General features: G+C 44.7%; 1 protein-coding gene across 6 annotated transcripts in view; it reads right to left on the bottom strand.

Moving 5' to 3' along the window:
- SVEP1 (sushi, von Willebrand factor type A, EGF and pentraxin domain containing 1) overlaps nucleotides 1–20,439 on the bottom strand; it is a 249,175-nt gene that overhangs the window by 217,659 nt on the left and 11,077 nt on the right. For all 6 annotated transcript variants that reach the window (XR_008316279.1, XM_053296616.1, XM_053296613.1 and 3 more), the window contains exons 2-3: nucleotides 18,006–18,261; nucleotides 15,256–15,432 (exon numbers count right to left, since the gene is read on the bottom strand). Coding sequence is in view for 5 of the 6 variants with exons in the window: in XM_053296616.1 (XP_053152591.1) it covers nucleotides 15,256–15,432; nucleotides 18,006–18,261 (433 nt within the window). In the remaining variant the exon portion in view is untranslated. The remainder of the gene's footprint in view (nucleotides 1–15,255; nucleotides 15,433–18,005; nucleotides 18,262–20,439) is intronic.

Here is a 20,439-nt window from a genome sequence, read left to right as displayed (position 1 = left end):
CCAGCATTACATGGTCATGTTTCCTCAAAGTTCTCACCTCTTCAACCTCACTGACTGTCTCTTCTCGTCTGATCTCTTTGTCATTGATTCCACAGCTATGGCCGCATCATCTGAACAAAGAAGCATTGATAGCTACCATAGGCAATCAGGCAAATTGCTATTTACAAGTCTGGTTTATATTAAAACAGGTTGCTTACCTGTAACTTATGATCTTGATGTGTGAGCACTGCAAGATATTCCCCTCAGGGGATGAAGCCAAGTTCCCTCCCTGGCTTCTCCAAGGTAGGGCTGAGAGAGATTCCTGCCTGCAACCTTGGAGAAGCCACTGCCAGTCTGTGAAGACAATACTGAGCTAGATAGACCAATGGTCTGACTCAGTATATGGCAGTTTCCTATGTTCCTATGTTCCTATCTCTGTGGGGATCTATGGTCACTCACAACTGGGTCTTCTAAACCTGTACACTAAGCCATGGAAGAATCTTTAGCTCCATTTAGGCGCTTATTATCCCTTTAAGACATAGCAATATCAGAGCCTTGAAAGGGAGCCTATAATACCAGCAGGAGAGCGCCTCCCTCCTTGGTTCCTGAAACGGCCACTGCGAAGAGACTGAAAACATCCGGAGATGTAGGAGAAGACGGGGGGGGGGGAATCACAGCAGCACAGGTATGTATAATGTTTTGACAAAAAGAAGCTAGCAGAGGAGGCGGCTGGGTGAGTGTGGTGAGTGACCATGGATCCCCACAGAGATCATAAGTTACAGGTAAGCAGCCTGTTTATTTCTGTAGGGATTCATGGTCACTCACAACTGGGTGAGTAACTAGCTCCCGTGAAGAGGAGGTGGGTGCTAGCGGTTACAGTACTTTCTTTAAGACCGCCCAACCAAAATTAGCCTCTGAAGCAAATTGCAGGTCCACTGCATAGTGTTGGACAAAGGGCAGGCCCAAGGACCAGGTGGCAGCCCTGCAGATGTCCTTTATGCTGATGCCTGACATGTGGACAGCTGAAGTAGCCATCGACCTAGTGGAATGCACCCTGATCCTGGAGCGCAGCCAAACACCTTGCTTTTTGTAACAAAAGAAGATCAGCTGAACTAGCCAGTTGGACAATCTTTGTCTTGAAATGGTGAGGCCTTTACTTGTCCCCGTATAGGAGATGAATGGTTTGTTTGACCACCTGAATATCTTTGTGCAGTCCAAAAAATAAAGGAGACATCTTTGGATGTCCAGGGCGTGCATAGAACACTCAAAGGGCAGAGAAGGGTCACATAAGAACATTGGCAACACAATGTCCTGATTGATATGAAAGTCTGATACAAATTTAGGATGGAAGTTAGGATCCGGGTGAAAGATAACCTTGTGCAGATAGAATTTTGTATAAAGGGAATCTGCCCTTAGCACAGCGGGTTCACTGATGTGACTCGCCGATGTGATGGCCACTAGGAAGGTGGCTTTCAGGTCTTATGGAAGGCTCATGGAAGACATTAGTAATAGGGGTGTGCAATTTGGATTTTCGGCGATTCAGTTCAGGACCCGAACCGAATCACCCCCGTTCTGTTCTGTACCCGAATATGGGCTACCCGAATCACCCCTGATTTGGTTTGGATTCGGATTAAATCTGAATCCGAATCGGTTTGGGTAAAAAAAGGGTCCCAGGGGCAAAATAGTGGGGTGGGGTGGTAGTGCCCAATGGGTGGAGGCTACCACCCAAATTTCAGGGGGACTGTGCAAAGGGCTGATTTTTGGTGAATAGTTGAAGGTTTAGTGTCTTTGGGGCAGATAGGGGGCATAACGTGGGATCTGGGTCAAAAGAGTGGGGTGGGGTGGTAGTGCCTAATGGGTGGAGGTTACCAACACAATTGCAGAGGGATTGGGCAAAGGGCTGATTTTTGGTGAATTTCTGAAGTTTACGCGTCTTTAAGGTTTTCCCCCATAAAGGGTGTATTGCTTCACGTCGGGGAGAAAGGGGTGTCCTAGTGCCGGGTGGGGTTGGTGGTAGTGCTGGGTAGGGGCAAGGAAGCTACCTGAATTTTTTCAAAGGATTTGGGCAGAGGGCTGATTTTTGGCGAATTGTTGAAGTTCACGCGTCTTTAAGGTTTTTCCTCATAAGTTATAATGGAGCTTTCAGCAGCCCCATAAGTGCACTTGGGGGGTGCTGGGGTGGCCCAGAGAGAGTGGTGGTGTAGTGCACATAGGGTGCCAACCACACCCATGGGTTTCTAACCCATGGGGTACAGGGTTCTGTTGTTTCAGAGGTTTTCTGAGTGTGGATTCTGTGATAGCAAATTAGAGTGGATTCATGGTCTCATTGAAAATCTCATTTGTTAGAAACCCATGGGGGTGGTTGGCACCCTATGTGCACTACACCACCACTCGCTCTGGGCCACCCCAGCACCCCCTAAGTGCACTTATGGGGCTGATGAAAGCTCCATTATAACTTATTATGAGGAAAAACCTTAAAGACGTGAAAACTTCAACAATTATCCAAAAATCAGCCCTCTGCCCAAATCCTTTGAAAAAATTCAGGTAGCTTCCTTGCCCCAACCCGGCACTACCACCAACACCAACCCGCTGTAGGACACCCCTTTCCCCCCAACGTGAAGCGATACACCCTTCACGGGGAAAACCTTAAAGATGCGTAAACTTCAGAAATTCACCAAAAATCAGCCCTTTGCCCAATCCCTCTGCAATTGGGGTGGTAGCCTCCACCCATTGGGCACTACCACCCCACCCCACTATTTTGCCCCTGGCACCCGAAATTCGAGCAGACGTCACATCCAACCTTTTTGCATTGAAGTAAATGGGATGCAAAAAGGCGGGAAATTCAAATAGATGTCATAGCTCAAAACGGAGGGGGGGGAAGAAGGCAAAAAAATGGAGGTCCGAATCACCCGAATTTTCAGGCCCGAAATTCGGGTGATTCGGCTCGTGCCCGAAATTTCTCGGATCTTTTTGTGGGTGATTCGGTTTGGCCCCGAATGACCCGAAATTCGCTGTTTCGGGCACAGATCGTTCTGTGCCCGAAACATTTTGCACATCCTTAATTAGTAACTGTTCAAAGGGGGCCTCCGTAGGAGTGGACAACACAAGTGAGAGACTCCAAGTTCAATGTTCACCCAGTTCAATGGGTGCCCTCACCAGAGAGTATAGGTTGTTAACACCTTTTAGAAAGTGCTTAGAATCAGGATGGACAAAGGTGGATTTGCCATCCCACCCCTGGTGGTGTGCTGAAACAGCAGCTAGGTGAACCTTAATGTTAGAAAGTTCCAGTCCTTTGAGATAGATGAAGTAGAGAAGTATCTGCCGTATTGAAGCCTTGAGAGGGTTGAAGCCTTTTGAGGAAGCGTAGGATGTGAAACGCTTCCATTTGCACTTGTAGAACCTTCTCGTAGAGGCCATTCTTTCGTTTAGCAGACTGTCGTCCAGAAGTTCAGCCTCTATGCCATCAGCAAGAGGGACTTCAAAGTATGGTGGAAGACCTAAGCTCCTCCTCTTGTGAGAAGATCTTGACGAGGCAGAAGGCGATGGTAAGAGCCTTTGCATAGCCGGAGAAGAGCCGGGAGCTATGGTTGCCGGGGCCACCAGGGGCACACCGGAATACACTGAATGTACTCTTGGAGGATCTTTCCTGTTATCCTGGACAACAATGGGAAAGGAGGGAAAAGATTATAAAGCCTCCCTTGCCAACACATTTGGAAAGTGTCTCCTATTGATCCCTTGCCAAGGCCCGCCCTAGAGCAGAACATAGATCACTCAGCATTATCCACCCTAGCAAATAAGTCCACTGTGGGTGTAGTCCATGAGTCAAAGAGGTCTGACAAAACAGTGTTGTTAAGCTCCCACTCATGGAGGGTAGAGAAGGAGACATCTCGACTAAGGGAGCCAGCCAGAATATTATCTTCTCCCTTGATATGGATGGCCATAGGCGTGATACCATAAAGACCAGTCCCAGAGTTGTAGGGCAAAGTTGTTCAGGGACCTAGATACGGTACCTCCTTGGTGGTTCAAGTAGGCAATGCCTGTAATGTTATCTATATACACCTGAACCACTTGGCCTTGGATGACTGGTTAAAATGCCTTAAAAGGTAGGAAAACAGCCCTCTAGAAAATTAATGTGGCATTCCTGTTGCTGAGGGTTCCATAGGCCTTGCAAATTTAGAGTCCCACAGTGGGCACCCCAACCCTGCATGGACGCATCGGTAGTAACTAGTACTGTAGGGTTTAATATTTGAAATGGAGTTCCTTGTGTCAGGGAGTCTGGCCGAGACCACCACAGTATGTCCTGTAAGATATTATCTGGGACAACTAACCACTTTTTTTGGCTGTCCAGAGTCGGCTGGAAGACAGAGAGGAGCCAGAGTTGGATCCTCCTCATTCTGAGGTGTGTGTTTTCCTCTTTTGTAGTACAAGATGACATCAGGCCCAACAAATACTGAATGGAATGAACTCATTGTCTGGGGGCAGACTGGAAGGTGACCACCATGGAGGAAATGGCCTGTATGTGTTCTGCAGGTAAGTACACACGATTCTCGCCTGCATCCAGGACTGCCCCGATGTACTGGAGGGTACGCTGGGGAGTCAGGACCAATTTTTTTCAGATTGACAGTGAGTCCCAGATCTGTCAGAAGAGAGAGAGTAAGTTGCAAGTTGAACAGTAAGGTTGATTTCTCTTTTGCTGTAAAAAGCCAGTCATCTAGAGAGAGGAAAACCGACACACCTTGGATGCGGAGGTAGACAATAACAGCCGCCATGCACTTTGTGAAAACCCTTTGGGTGGCACAGAGTCCAAATGAGAGCACTTTGTGTTGGTAGACTTGGGTGCCTAAATGGAAGTGCAAGAACTGGTGGTGACGTGGATGGATAGATATGTGAAAATAAGTGTCTTTTAGGTCTAAAGACACAAACCTTCCTTCTCCCACAGGAGTGGCAAAATTGACTGTAGAGAAATAAATGAAATTTATTGGTCTGGACAAATTTGTTTAGTTCTCTCAAGTCCAGGATGGGGCAGAGCCCACCATCATACTTGGGGACCTGGAAGTATCTGGAATAGAATCTAGTGTGCATGGAGAGTTGTGGAACTGGTTCTATTTCATCCTTTTGGAGAAGCGAAGCTAACTCTTCTTCAAGGATAAGAGTTGCATGGGTTTATTTATGCCTGTGTAGGCAAGGAGAAAATCAATTTCGATAGCATAGCTGTTGTGCACTATGCATAACACCCAGGTGGCTGTTGTTATGTGACACTAAGAAGGTAGGTAAGGGGAGAGACGAATGCCAGCTGATGGGAGGGGCAGAGACACTTCCAGGTCCAAAGCATTAAAAGGACTGCTTCAGTTGCTCTTGAGATTTTGCTTTATGTTGACCCTTTTGACGTTGGTGGAAGGGGCATCTGGAATATTGCCTAGATCCACTGCGGTAAGCCCTTCTACTTTGCGGGGGGTCAAGGTTGGTATCTTTGTTTAAAGGAAGGTCGATACCTTTGATTATATGAAGACAACGACTGAGATTTTAGCAAAGGTCTTGGCAGTAAAACATGATTTTTTTCAATTTTTCCATGGTATCGTCTGGATCTTTTGAGAACATTCCCTCCTCATCAAAGGGAAGATTCTCTATTTTTTTCTTTCATTCCTGGCTCCAGCTGTGTAGAATGGAGCCAAGCATGGCAGCAAAGTGCAATAGACCCAGCCAACACTTTTGATTCAGTATCAGTAAGATGTTTGGTGGTATTCTGTTGTTGTCTTGTGAGGTCCACCGACTTCAAAAGGGTTGCTAGGAACCTGCCCTTGAAGGCCTCAAGTAGAGAGGCTGCCTTTTCCTTCATGTTGTCCCATAAGGACTGCTGATATTTGGCCATACAGGCCAGGTAGTTTGCTACCTTGAGTGAAAGGCAGGCCGAGGAGTAAAATCTCTTAGCTATCGAGTCCATTTTGCGACCCTCCTTACCCTCTGGAGCTGAGTTTGGTGCTGGGTGCTTAAACAGGAAGAGGCAGGAGGCTTCCTGAACCAGGTATAGGTTCTCTAATTTCTTGCACGGCAATGTAGCAGTCACCGACGCCAACCAGGCAGTCTTAGCAGCTGCTACCAAAGATGGCAGCATTGGAAGAGCCATGGGGTGTGCCACAAAGGAAGTTGACATACACCGGATCCGTGACTGTAACTTCTGGTGGAGGAATCTCAAGGCCTAAGGCCCTAGCCATCTCTTGGACCTGGGCTCAATATGACTTGGTTTCTTCTGACAGGGAATCAGAAGGCCTACTTCCCCCGTTTTCATCAGGTGAAGTTCCCAGATGAACCTCCAACACATCTGATTCAGGATCAGAGGCATACAATGATTCCCCATCTGAGTCAGGATCCAAGGAAAGAGGTCAGTAGGTGCCGGGAGTGAGGGAAGAGATGGCGACTCCAGTACCAACAGAGGACATACTGGTTCAGGCAGTATTGGTGGAGTGGGAGTCACTGGGTGAGCAGGTACATGTCGACGAGGTTGGTGCAGCAGCAGTTTGAGGAGAAAAAGATGTCATAGGCTGCGCTGACACGGTAGAAGGCATTTTCACTTCGGCTCTGATCCCGACGTCGAGGAAGACACAAGTCAAGCCGATTTTGTAGTGGCCGATGACCCCGAGGAGCCATGCTTCTCCTTTTGCTTGTGGGGATCAGTAGATGCCAATCAGTCATGATCATGTTTGCGCTTATGTCTTTCGTATCCTCTCTCCATGGGCTTCTTAAAAGTGTCAGTCGATGCTGAGGGCATGGACGTCGATGGCACAGACACAAAGATCGACACCAAAGGCGCCAGCCTACTAGACACCGTGGTTTGAGGTGGCAATGGTGGACTTGGTCTCGGCATTCCTGGTCAGAGTATATTCTCATACAGGGATGCTTTTAATTGAAGTTCACAACTCAGTTGTGTCTTCTTTTTAGACATACTCTACAAGCACTAGTGTTGTGGGAGTCCCCCAAACAAATTAGGCAGTCAGAATGTCCATCCGAGGATGACATTGTGCCTTTACTAGTTGAGCAATGCTTGAAACTCTTAGGGGCAGACATAGCTCAGTCCAAAAGTGTCCAGGGTAAGGCAAAGATCAAAGAGAAATGCCAGAACAGATAGGAGTTGCAAGCCAAGTCTAGTAACAGTCCGAGTCAGAATACCAAGTTAGAACGATAAGAGAAGATTAGTCAGAAAAACAGTCCAAGTCTAAGCAAAGAATCAAGTGAAAAAACAATCTCTAAATCTCTTACAGGAAACTGAGGGAAAACAGGAGCAGATCCTTCCCGAGGCAGAATGAGCAGTGGACGAGAAGGAACTGAAGAGGGAGGCACTCTACTGCTGGTACTATAGGCTCCCTTTCAAGGCTCCGATATCACTACACCTTAAAATGAGCGCCTAAATGGAGCTAAATATTCTTCCATGGCTTACTGCGCACACGCAGAAGACCCAGTTGTGAGTGACCATGGATCCCTACAGAGATCATACACTGAAAGATTGAAAGATTTAAAACAGAGAGTGGCTCTGAGAAACTAAAGAAACTTCTGTTGGAATTGTAGTCCTTCAGAGTAACTCCTGAGCAGCACGAGTAACAGTCTCATCTCCATCGCCTTCCAGTTGTACAAGGATTAGTCTAGAATCTCTTCCTGAAAACTAGAATAGGCATAAAAGGATTGTTACTAACATTAGATCATAAGTCATCCTGGAACAAAGGTAACAAAGCAAGAAAAACAATTTCCAGGCAGGAGGATAGACGGATGATACTCTGGATAACATTTTGGAATATTGTTTGATACTTTAGCTTATTCCAAAAAAAGGAACATTGTAAAAAGTCATCAAAAATTCAAGCAAAGACAATTTGATTTCTATCCAGGTACATGCACTTACCCATCAGACTCACTCCAACAAGTTTTTTCACATATTTCAGTGTCATTCTAATATATTTTAATATCTCCAAATATTGTAAAAAGTCAGCTCACAGTGCAATGCTATGCATTTTTTATCCAGAAGTAACTTCTACCAATCAACATCAACAGTAATGCGGCACACGTGGATTCTAAAAAATGCATGTGTGCAGTAACCACATGCCCATTTCTGAAGCACACACTTTAGCACAGGATGTGTGGTTTTCACCAATCTCCTGCTCCCCCAGAAGCATTCTGTGCAGGCAACAATTATGTCCCTGAGTGCTGCGCAATCCTCAGGGACATAATTGCAGTTTGCACAGTGCACCTCTGGAAGAAGGGAAGATGGGTGAAAATTCCCTCACTCTTGCCCTGCACGCAAGCCTGCACACTTCAGAAGCAGACATGGAGCTGCTGCATGTGTGCCTTTTGAGGCTTTGCATGTGCTGTGTGGATCCCTGTCTTTAATGAGGCTTACTTATATACAGAAGTATATACAGAACTGCTGCCTCAGCCAGATTGTGTATGCAAGAGAAATAGCAGCCTTCTGTTCCCTGAAAATAATGCTTTATGTGTAGAAAACATTCAGCAATACTTTTTTTCACCATTAACTGGCAAAAGCAACTCATTCAATAGCTTTGAAAGAAAATTGTTGAAAAGAAAGCTGCTGCTGCTGGCTGCTCCTATCTTTCTCTACCCGAGATGGCTGCCTCATACATTACAAACATCCTGCATAGGAAACCATTTATATTCAATGGCCAAAAAGCCCGCTGATTTAAGACCAGATTTGAGGCTCTCTCATTTTGGCTTAAGCTCCACAATGCTAGGAAACTGGAACCTAAGGCTGATGCCTTAATACACATGCCACGTGATCAGCAATGGTGTTGTGCAATGTCATGCAATGCCACAAATTGTACTCACTTTCATGACTTGCGCTCCATTCACCCACACCTTTCCTTGGTCTTTGAGACCCAAATCAATATGGGGAGGATCGAGTGCTTGGCACCAGCAAAAATGCCCACATGGTCTGTTCCTATACTGCCTTATGAAGCATCTGCGCCTTTCTGTATTGCTACAGGAAAGCCCATTGTGTTGCAGCCCCAGGTCCAGAGTAAGAAACTTGAACTCTCACATCATTCAGCAGAGAGCTCCTAGGTGTAGGTAATGTGGTCAGCCCCCTGGCAAGCCTGGGGCACCATATGATCCCCTTCACCTGCTGAGGCAGCATCCTCCTTCTCATCCTCCCCCTCTGGTGCCCCACATGCTGGCTGGGGCTTTAAAAACAGAACTAGGAGAAACCACAGACTATAGAAGACATTAGTGACTCCCTAGTAAAGAGAGTTCTTTACTGAACCATAGACTAGAGAATACGCTACCATTTTTACAGTTTTCTATGGTTCCCGACAGAAGAGAGGTAAGACAGTGATAGGGAGGTATCTGAAAATCTTTCACCCTGAGCTTGGAACCAGATTGGGACAGTGCTGTCATTCAGCCTTTACTGGAGTGCACCATAAAACCTCCTCTGTGCTGAGTCAGGAAAAGGTTGATGAAGAATGCTAGAAGAGGGCCCCCTCCCAACTCCTGAACCCATTCTGCAAGCTAACAATGTAAGCAATAAACTGGCATGGATCAACTCACAGGAGAATTCCTCTAGCAATTCCTCCTCTAGATACATCAGAGCATAAAAATTCAATAAATAAAAATGAAATGCGCAAATTCAGAGAGGGGGAGATAGTGAGATCTACAGTTTATAAAAGGGCACTGTATACAGAGCTGTGATCCCTTCCCCAAAAGAAAGCAGGAAGTTCAGAGCAGCTGTTGCTAATGGGTTTTCTGCAGAGAGCACTGGAGTTTTGTAGTGCATTTGTTTAAAATCTCTTGATTTACACATTTCCAGGTTGACAGGAATTGTAGGAAAGCAACAGACCTAAGCCAGACTCCTCAGAGTACAGTACAGTACTTCCACAAAGCCTCCATTTTTAGCACCCAAGACAAGTTAGTTCAAACCTAGCAACTCTGTCCCTAGATGTACAACCTTAGCATTTGGAGAAAAATAAAAAACCCAGAACATTTCCATGTGTTTGGTCTGGCATAGCAGGTTTGAATTATCCCTTGGTGCACTGATGTGACCACAAATGGCCAAATTATCTCTTTTTAGCATAATAAAAACAAAACTGCTGCTTGTTTCCTGCAAGGAATGAAACTATTTTCCCTCCAGGCAGCAACTGAGTATTCCACCACCACCACCTCTGCACTCAGAACTCAAAATACATTATTTGGTGCTGGGAAATACCAATCAGGCCACCCCTTTCCCCCTGGAAAACTGTTCCACCTTTTGCTATCATTTTCCTTTCAATTCCGAAGGAAGTGTGCTCCCCCATTCCAGGATTGGAGCATGCATCTATAATACTTTGTAAGACACCGCAAGAAGATATTCATCTAGAAAAATGAATATATGCTCTTATCATCTGGAAAGATATTAAAACCATTTGAATTGTTCCTACTAATCACCAGTTCCCTGCAAGTCAAAAGTTAGAACTCCAAATGCCAAAAGGAAGATGGCTGTCTCACTGCACAATTCCTTCACTGTGCTATCAAGAATATACCTGTTTTGAAATAGAGTAGGAAGTGAGTGAATAGCTGAGAATATCTTCACTAGATGTAGCCTATCAAGCTTCAATGAAAAGGGACTCCCCTATAAGTCCAGCCTTCCTGGGAGGCAACAATCACAGAGCTCAAGTGCACTTCAGTGGTTGTTCCTCAGCTGCTGGGCTGGTTCCCACCCCATTGAGGCTGTTCTCAAGAGCAGCCAAGACCAGGTTAAGGAAGCCAAGCCTGGGCTTGGCTGCCCGTAAGAATCGCCGGGAGGCATGCGGCTCCCAGTGGCACCTCGGTGGCAAACCTGCCCAGTGAGCCTGCCTTGTCAATGAGGTTAAGGGAGCGGGTGCTCCCTTAACCATGTTTCCCTGATCGTGTGCCAACACTGGCTGCTTGTAGTCACCCGCCTGTCACGGGCACCCGCCTGTCACTGGGGGGATCCCCACAATGCACTGTGCATTCATGGGGTGCATTGTGGGATTTCTGGGGGCCGGGATGACGCGACACATCGTCCGTGCTGTGTGCGCGATCCATGTGCGCCATCTGGGTGCATGATCCGTGTGCCCAGATGTTCCTTGGAGATCGTCCGCAGGAAAGGCGAGCTTCTACAGCCTTCCCCACTGCCCAGTTGTGAGAACGACCTCATTGTCCCCTCTGCAGTTGGGTTTTGTGTTTCTTCATCATGATCTTGAACTATAATGGCTACCGATGGCTTATGGCTACATATTTGGCCCTAAGAGGCTGGGATTCTAGGAGAAGCTCCTCCAGTCCCCATGCAAACAGGAACACATACACAGCTACCAATATTCTAGTCCTGTTCATGCACATGACAAAGTGTCTTGTAGTCTACTGAAGTTTATGCACAGTATAACTGATAGTCTCAAATGGGCTGCAGGGCTCTTTATTGGTTTTGCTATAAGAAGCTAGCATGGTTTCTACACAGAGGTCCTGCCTTCTAGACAGAGAAGGAAAGAAAGAGAGAAAGAGAAAGAGTGTGGAGAATGGAGGCTTTGTGGTTCAAGGGTTGGGGGAGTCAACAATTCCGCAAGGCTTCCGCAAACCTATGTAACTCCTTGGCTCACAGCCATAGTCTATTAGTATGCTTTGTAATTATGATAAATTCTAACAACTGAAAACCAAAAGCAGCATCGTTAAAACACCAACCATTAAATCCTTCATTGTAAACTTGCCGGCAGCATCCCCCATTAATTATACTGTGGATGTCCATGTGTATTCTACAAATTCCTCATGCTTTGCAAATTTGCGGATATGTTCAGCTGGGGAACATTAAAATGAAAACACTGAACTTTTTCAAGACAATAAGATTTCCAAATAGTTTTCCTCGCCTGTAAGAAACACATGTGGTCTTTTTTTTTTTCTGAAGAAATTCAGCAAGACTTTAAAAATATTTTAGTCATGTTTACAAGGAAAAAGAAAATCCTTCAGGCCAAATTCTGTGATTTGTGTAGGCAACTCCAACTGAGTTCCCTCCAATAAGTACATGTGCAGCAGATGGCAGATCTTCATACACATCATATAATATGTGCCACTTCTTAAGAACTTCCGCTTGCTGATGGACTGCTGATGTAATAAAAAATAAGAATGCACTGCCAAATGCAGTAAAAAATAAGATGGCTTTATGGCATGCACATTCAAAAACAGACAAAAGTATCGTGTACAGACTATGTGGAACATAAGGATTACTATGTTTTGCCTGTTATAGACTCCAGAGTGGAGTTAAGTCAAAATGTCATTTTGTTCATAAACTTTGATAAATACAGACATTTCTCATTAGCAAATTCAATTTGCATAAATCAACCATCTTCTCTCTAGAGCCTAATCTAAGCCAGGTGTGTGATTGTTATTGCAATTAACACAAGCATTTAACTAACTAAACTCCTTAAATATATAATTTTGCTAATTTAATTTTGCTAATTTGCCTGTGGAATGCATCCACAGGCATTTATTCTCCTACAAAACATTTCATGTTATATGTGTCCATAGATGTCCAACATTCCTGGAAGCTTTTGAAGAATTCTGTCATGCCAACAAGCAAGTATAATACAGACTGTAACCTAACTTAACTGTGATGTCCTTTCCTAATCTTCATCTACCTGATCTTGACACCCTCACTGTCCTTTCCTCCGTCACTGAATCTGATTCTCCTTCATCTTTTAGCTTTTGCTTACTCTGTCTTCTCCAGGTCTTTCTCCTGCCTTTTAAAATTACATACCCATCCCTAAGAGGGTGACAATCATCTCCTAATGGTTGTTCTCAACATCCTGAAATTAGAGTTATCTTGCCTTTAAACATGGTATTTCTATTTCACTATTCTATTTCACTATCAATGGTTTATAATAACCATTGATAGGCATAGCCTTCATAAATTTGTTTTATCCTTTTTAATAAAGATGAATTGGGTAAATAAGGACTTCTTCTTTTCTGCCTAAAACCTAGACAAGGTCTAGCAAAGCCCAGGAGATTTGGATTATAACCCTTATACTAAAGGATTGTTTCGGAGCAAGAGCCTCTACTGACCTTTTACCTCTCTCATTAAAGTGCATAGAGAAAGTCCACAGCTTTTAACCTGGGCATAATAGTTTGGTATAAAGAACACTTATGCACAAATCTAGGCATAAATTCCATTGAAGCCACTTAAATACAAACAGGTTCCTCAATTTTGAACATAGTGAGTTCCTCAAATATGTTCCTCAATTCTGAACATAGCATGAGAGCTACATACAACTACATTTTGGCAAAACTAGATTCAAGTTAGAATAATCTCCTATCAGTTTGTGCACATACACAGAGCTTCGGTTGTGCTCACTCGTGTAAAATTTCCAGACCAAACTATGAAAGGTATAATAGAAACATGTTTAGGCTCTACACATGAGTAATGTGTAGAGCCAGGGAGGGTTTGGCCGGGAAAGCGGGCTTAGCCTGCTCTCCCTGCAGACAATCACCTGCAGAACCCCGGGCAGCCGAATTGGCTGCCCACACAACTACCAGCTCTGTCATGGAGCTGGTAGGGGCTGTGGAGATTGGAGGCCGCTCGGCCCCCAGAAGTCCCAGGATGCCCCGTGCGAGTGCACGGGGCATCATGGGGAGACCTCTGAGACCAGGAGGCTATTTTTAGCCTCCGGGGAGGGGGTGTCTCCTCACGAGTCACTGTGGTGCGGAGTCGTGCTGTGATGACTCACAATCACCAAAATGGGGTTAGTAGAGCGCTCAATTCGCTAACCTCATTTAAGATGAGGGTTACTTTGGCGGGCTAGCTCGCCCGTGGTCCCAGTGGTTCTCACAACGAGGGAAAAGCCCGGTTTTCCCCCATTATGAGAATAGCCTCGCTGTTTGGCAGGTAGGTTCAGGACCTCGCTCACACTACCAGAAAAATAAAAAAGGTCTAAAAATTCATTAATTTCTTGGAAAATGTGGGAAAACTCTCCCATTAGAAAAGCATGGAATATGATGCCTTCCAATAAACTCGGGCAGTTTTCTCAGGTGGAGTACTCATGAATACTCCCTCTTAAATTAATGGGACTTGTTTACATAGGTGTACTCAATGCTAATTTTCTGAAGCCTGACAATGAGGCTGAAAGGAGGGGTACACTGAGCTTCTGCACACAGTTAGCTAATCAGAAGCGCGGGAAGGGTCTTCATCCTCCTCCCCCACTTCTCCAGTGGACACATTGCTGAGGATGACTTGGCTTCAAGCTGTCAATCATCAGATGGGGAACAAACAGTGCAGCTGCAACATGGGGAGGCAGGAGGGCTTTTCAAGTACTCCCTCTTGGGAACCCCTGGTCTGTCTCATTCAATCTCCTATAATTTGTCTTTTTAGGGGTTCTTGGCAGCAGCACTTCTACATGATCAAAACAAAACAGCTTTTCTGGTCATCAGCTAGCAAGGCGTGAAGGGAGAGTACATGGCCATTTCATGGTACAGGAATAATGCAAACTGCAAGCCAATTTTACTAGTATAATATATAATACAGTGAGGTTCTACACACGATCGGTATGTAGAGCCTTACCAGGCTCTGCAAGGAGAGCGGGCTCTCCCCACAGACGAGCATGGAGCCGTCCCTGGGTGGCCGGATCAGCCACCCACATGACTACCGGCTCCGTCACAGAGCTGGTAGGGGCAGCAGGGATCAGGGGCTGCCTGGCCCCCAGGAGTCCCAGGATGCCCCGTGCAAGTGCGTGGGGCATGCTGTGGAGACCCCTGAGGCCAGGAGGCTTGTTGTGGCCTCCCAGCTGGGGGTCTACATGTGTTTTGCCATGGTGTGGAGCCACACTGTGGCTGCACACAATCAGTAAAATGTGGTTAGCGGAGCGTTCGCTCCTCGAATCTCATTTTAGGGGGTGGATTCTTAGGAAGGCTAGCCGCCGTTGAACCACCGGGTGGTTCTCATGATAGGGGGAAACTGGGCTGCGCTCCCTTAGCCCAGTTCCCCCCATCATGAGAATCATCTCAGTATATAAAATAATATATAGTGGAGGAAGACTCAAATTCAGATGTGACACCAGACCCTCTGAGTAAAAAAAAAGTATTATTTTATAGGACTGGATATTGCAGATAGGTTGCTATTTTGGTTCTTTACCAAATTGTGTGGTGGATTGGCTACTTCTACACTATTGGGCTGAAAAGCCCCATTACACTTTCAAAAATTTTCCCATCAGCAGACATGGGCAAAATACAAGAAGACAACTTAACCAGCTCTGAAACTTTTACATCAGCAGTCATATTTGCAAAAAGAAGGAAACAGATACTGACCTGTACACTCATGCCTAAGTCCTTTGCCATAGTATCCTTTTTCACAGATGCACTCAAACTGCCCTGTGTGGGTACCACACTTGCAACTTGCCATGATATCACAACAGTTTTCATCTCCATCACAAAGATAGGAGCAATGGGATATATCTTCTTGAATGTAACTACCAGAGGGCAGATCTGTAATGATGATCCAAAAGTTTTTTTTAAACGCAAACAAACACATTAGAGATAATAGCAACAATTATAGCAAATAGATCTTTTTCTATTAGGAAAAATGTGCATTTAACTTCCCGCCCAAAACACAGAGATTAAGAATTTTTATTGAATTTACATTGCTTGCTGAACTCTTAAAAGGGCAAAATTTTCACTGGCTGCAAAACAGGAATTTGGTGGGTGGGGGAAGGGATGGGAGAGGGTGGTTCATTTCCCAGTGATAATGTATTCTAGGGTACTTCAGAGTCTGTCTTTGTTTATTCATTCCTAAGGGCAAAATCCACTGGGAAGTTCTTCCATGCAAACCTCACTGAAATAAATGTAAACTGCAGGAGAATAGCATAATTCCACAGCGCCCGTTCACTCAATGTGGCTTATACAGGAGATCATTCTGGTTTTGGTAATCTAAAACAGTTCTTTTTCCTTTTCTTTCTTTTATCTCTCTTTGTTTTATTGATTCAATAAATGTAATGGCCATTGGCTGACATCCAGACTATCACTGCACTAATACAAGAGGGCTAAGTTCCAGACTAATAGTGCACAAGCTTCAGTGACATATTTTTTATGATGCGTGAGCATCAGAGAGAAGGGGAGATCATTGGAAATCACCCCTTCTCCTGCTAGTGCAATGGTGCACCATTAATTTAGAGCTCAGCACTGCTGCACCAGCACAGTAATAGCCTGGATGTCAGCTACTACGTTCTGCAATATGAAAAAGGTGAAAGCAATAATATGGAAGCACCTGGAACTCTGTTCTGGGTTCATGGTTTAAAGTCTGAATTTGTATGTAATGGAGAGCTCCCTCTCTGCAGTCAGCAAGACTGCAGAGAGGAGGGGAAACTGGCTGTGCAGTCTTCCTTCTTTCATGAAGGACAGCCTGCACAGCCAATGACATGCAGAGAGAGGGAGGAGTTTCCTCCCTCAATTCCAGTTGGAGTTAACACAGCCTGCATTTCCACATTCAGGTAATGCAGGCTGCATTAAACCTCGGGTTGGAGTGGCGAAACTCACTTCAAACAAAGGGTACAAATTGCAGTTCAGAGAGCAGAACCTCTGGTCGCTCTCTGAGCTGAACCGGAGTACCAAGGGCCTGGTCTGCATTTGGCCATAACAGTCCAGTAACCGAGGGCCCCTTCAACTCCGGTTCTGTGTTACATGCGAAGGTGGCCAATATGAACAAAAGTTTTCAATCTCCTCCTCTCATGAAGGGAAAGGGAGGGGCAGCACAGTGAGAAAGTGGTTAGAGTAGTCAAGGTAAGAGACGATCATGAATTATTCCTGAGGGGACAAAGAGGAAGTGTGGTATTCTTGCAATATTGTAAAGGAATGGTTTTTAGTGACAGACTGAAGCTGGAGAATAAATGAGAGAGGAATCAAAATATAGACAAGGCTTTGGGGACTATTCAACCAAGTAGATGGTGATATTATAAATGGACAAGGAGAAATTTGATAAGATCACCTAGGGGCAGTGCGCAGAGTGAGCACAGTATGGGGACAGAGTCCTGTGAGGTGTCCTGAAGGATCCTGAACATCAGAGGGGGAAAGGAAGAGTATCCCCCACCCCGTGAAAAGCTTGAAAGAATGATCAGACAGGCAGGAAGAGAATAGATTAGATCGGTAGAAAGAGAGACAGAGACCAAGGTATAAGGGAGTCAAGCAGGACAGAGTGATCAACTGTCCTGAAAGCAACAAAGAGGTCAGTAGTAGTGAGGTCTTGAAGGATGAGGATGGAATTGAGACTTTTTGATTTTGTCAGTGAGAAAATCATTGGTGATTTTTGTGAGGGCAGTTTCAGTGGAGTGCAGGGGACAGAAACCAGATTAGAGTCAGTGGTCAAAGCAGAGCTGGAGGAAAGAAAGCTCAGGCAAGTAGCATACTCCAGGAGTTTGGAGACAAAGAGAAGTGAGACTGGGCAGCAATCAATTAAGGAAGATGGGACAAGAGATGATGATGATGATGATGATGATGATGATGATGATGATGATGATTTAGAACATGGGAGACAGTGGCATGTCTGAACATCAGAGGAGGCAGAGGAGAGAGACAGGTTGATGATGTGGTGGAGAGGAGAAACAATAGCAGGAAATATGGCAACCAGGTCTCTGGAGGGGACCAGCATGGTGGGCCAGCGTGGAGTAGTGGTTAGAGTGCTCGACTAGGACCGGGGAGACCCGAGTTCAAATCCCCATTCAGCCATGAAAGTAGCTGGGTGACTCTGGGCCAGTCAGTTCTCCCTCAGCCTAACCTACTTCACAGGTTTGTTGTGAAAGAGAAACTCAAGTATGTAGTACACCGCTCTGGGCTCCTTGGAGGAAGAGCGGGATATAAATGTAAGAAGAAGAAGAAGATGATGATGATTAAGGAACACGTGGAGGGATTAGATGTGTACAACAGGATAGACAATCAAGCGATATATTGTCAAATGAATAATAACAAATGCAAAAATCAAAATATCTATGTTCACAAAGGCATTCCACACAGAGCATAATGTGTCATTTTATTAGAAATTAAACAGAAGGCAGAACTAAATGCAATACCTTCATGAAGGGCTCTACGAGCTAAAGCTTCAAACTCTGCAAAACTGTGGAGCAGATAGCAGTGTTCCTCCTTTGGATACGAAGCCATGTCATTCAGCTCTCGGATGTTGCCCTGCCATATCCCAAACGTGAAGATCTCCACTCCAAATTCCCGCAAGGATGCTGCAGTAGGCCTTGGATCCCCTCCATTAGAATAACCATCGGTAATGAGGAATATCACCTTAGTGGCATTTGCACGGGAGTGAAGCAGTATTTGCTACAAGAAGAAAAAGAAAACATCATCTCAAGCCAAGAGCTAACAAGCTGATGACCTGGCCATAGTCTTTTCAGCCAGGATGCACTCCCCTTACTTGCACTGAACTTACTTCAGTATTTGCAAGACCACCCAGTATTAACACCATAAGATCAACAATCTTTCAGCAGACAGTGTGGTTAAGAGGCCAAATACTGGCTCATAATTCACATGCTCAAGTTCAATCAAAATATAAATGCTATGAGTTCAGACAGTCTCTCTTACAGGCAGCTTCTTATGGTGGTAAGCAGTCATCAACTTTGGTAGAAAAGTCCTGTTCTGCAGGTGGTGTACATGAAGCATGCAAACACACACACACACACAGTCAAACCCTTGCTCCTCCCCCCAAAAGTACAAAGACAAAGAAGCAAAATGAATGAATAAGAGGATTTGGGGGCAGGGGCATAGCTAGGGGAGAGGGGGCTCATGTTCACCCCTCTTCCTGGAGGCCCCATGGAGTGACAGAGATAATAAAGAAAGCAGGGTGGAGCTGGAGGGCCGTCAGGAGCTGGGGGGACAGGTTCTTTGAACCCATCTGCTCAATTATAGCTACACCCCTGTTTGGGGGAATGGAGCAGATCTGAGCGAGGAGGAGGAGTTTGGATATAAATACATGGGATGGGGAGGGGAATAGAAAGTGAAACCAAAAGTGAACAGAACATATTCATGCAGTCCTGAGGAAACGTTTTCCGAGTGTATTCTCCATTGTAAAAGGGAAACACCTATCAGGTAGCAGGCAGTAAAAGAGACCCCATTTGGGAATATTTTAATGAAGTTCCTGTACCTCTGGGTAAGAAAGGCATGCATGCAAAATGCAAACAGTGCAACAACAAAATGCTAGTCCTGATTGCCTGAATGAAACAGCATTATGAGAAGTGTGTACCTATTATAGTGTGTACCTACCTATTAAAAATGAAACCTACATCTATTTCTAAATATGTATTAAGGTTATATTAGGTAAGAATGTACTTTTATAGAAAATGATGATTAAATATAATCTTCCTGACTAGTAATGTAAATTGTGATTTAAATAATTAAAATTGAGACCTTCTGTGAAGCTATTTAAATCATGATTTAAATTGTGATTTAAATCAAACCAACCCTAGTTGTTGGCTCAGGAGAAAAGTACCAGGGAGATGGACTACGGGGAGATATGCTACAGGTAGGAGAAGAGTTTAGTACCCATGGCCCATGAACCCATTTGCTCTAAATATCAGGCCTATACCTGTTCCTGCTTTAAGTGTGTTTGAGGCAGACACAGGTTCTGCCATCATTACATCTAACTTGGTGAATACAGTTTACCATCTCCTGAAGTTTATCCCTCTCCTGAATTTTGACACACAGCTGTACCTTGCCATAACATAACATTTGCCCACTTTAGAGCTGCCAACAAACTACATCTACTGTAGTATGCAATCACACCAATCACAAACGATGAAAATTATATATATATATGAACTTTGAGGCCATATTCATATGTCCTTTTAATTCCTCAGCTGCAATTAAAACAAAACATTAAAAAAAACTCTCCAGTCTAAGGAGTTCTGGCACATCTCCATGGAAAACAATGGATCCACAAGGTAGATGGTGGGGGTCCTGATGGGGGAAAAGCAGACTGTGGTTTCATTCCAGGCATTGCAATATTGCAGCTGAAACTACTGTGCCCAAAACATATAAAACACAAGCAATGCCTTGGATGTGACTCTCTGCTGACAGTTACAAAACAATTTTGATTTTGTCCTATAAAAAGGTTGTAAGCAGTATGGAATGTGATCATTTAATCAACAAGAGAGTCCTGTATCTGAATAAATTTAGGACAGATCCTACATTTTGTAGTTTTTCTTCTCAGTGAAGAGAACTAGAGCAAATGTTTGATGCATGCAAAATAACAAGTTGAAATAAACAAAAATGAAATTTTATTTGGAATTTCTCAGTTTTTAAAATATTGTTCTGTAGGGAACAATAGTCTAAGGGATTGTAGGGAACTTGTAGGGAACAAGTCTAAGGGATTGCTCAGGCATCATTTTCCAGAAATCACTTTCAAGCTGGCATTAGTTTGAAGTCATGCCATTCACCTTCATTGTGGAGAAAACAGTAAACAAAGTCCCATATGTATTCCCATAGCACAGTGTTCCAATTTGT

Source organism: Hemicordylus capensis, chromosome 2, assembly GCF_027244095.1.
Source record: "Hemicordylus capensis ecotype Gifberg chromosome 2, rHemCap1.1.pri, whole genome shotgun sequence".
NCBI classification, from domain to species: Eukaryota; Metazoa; Chordata; class Lepidosauria; order Squamata; family Cordylidae; genus Hemicordylus; species Hemicordylus capensis.
This window is presented reverse-complemented; position numbering and strand designations above follow the sequence as displayed.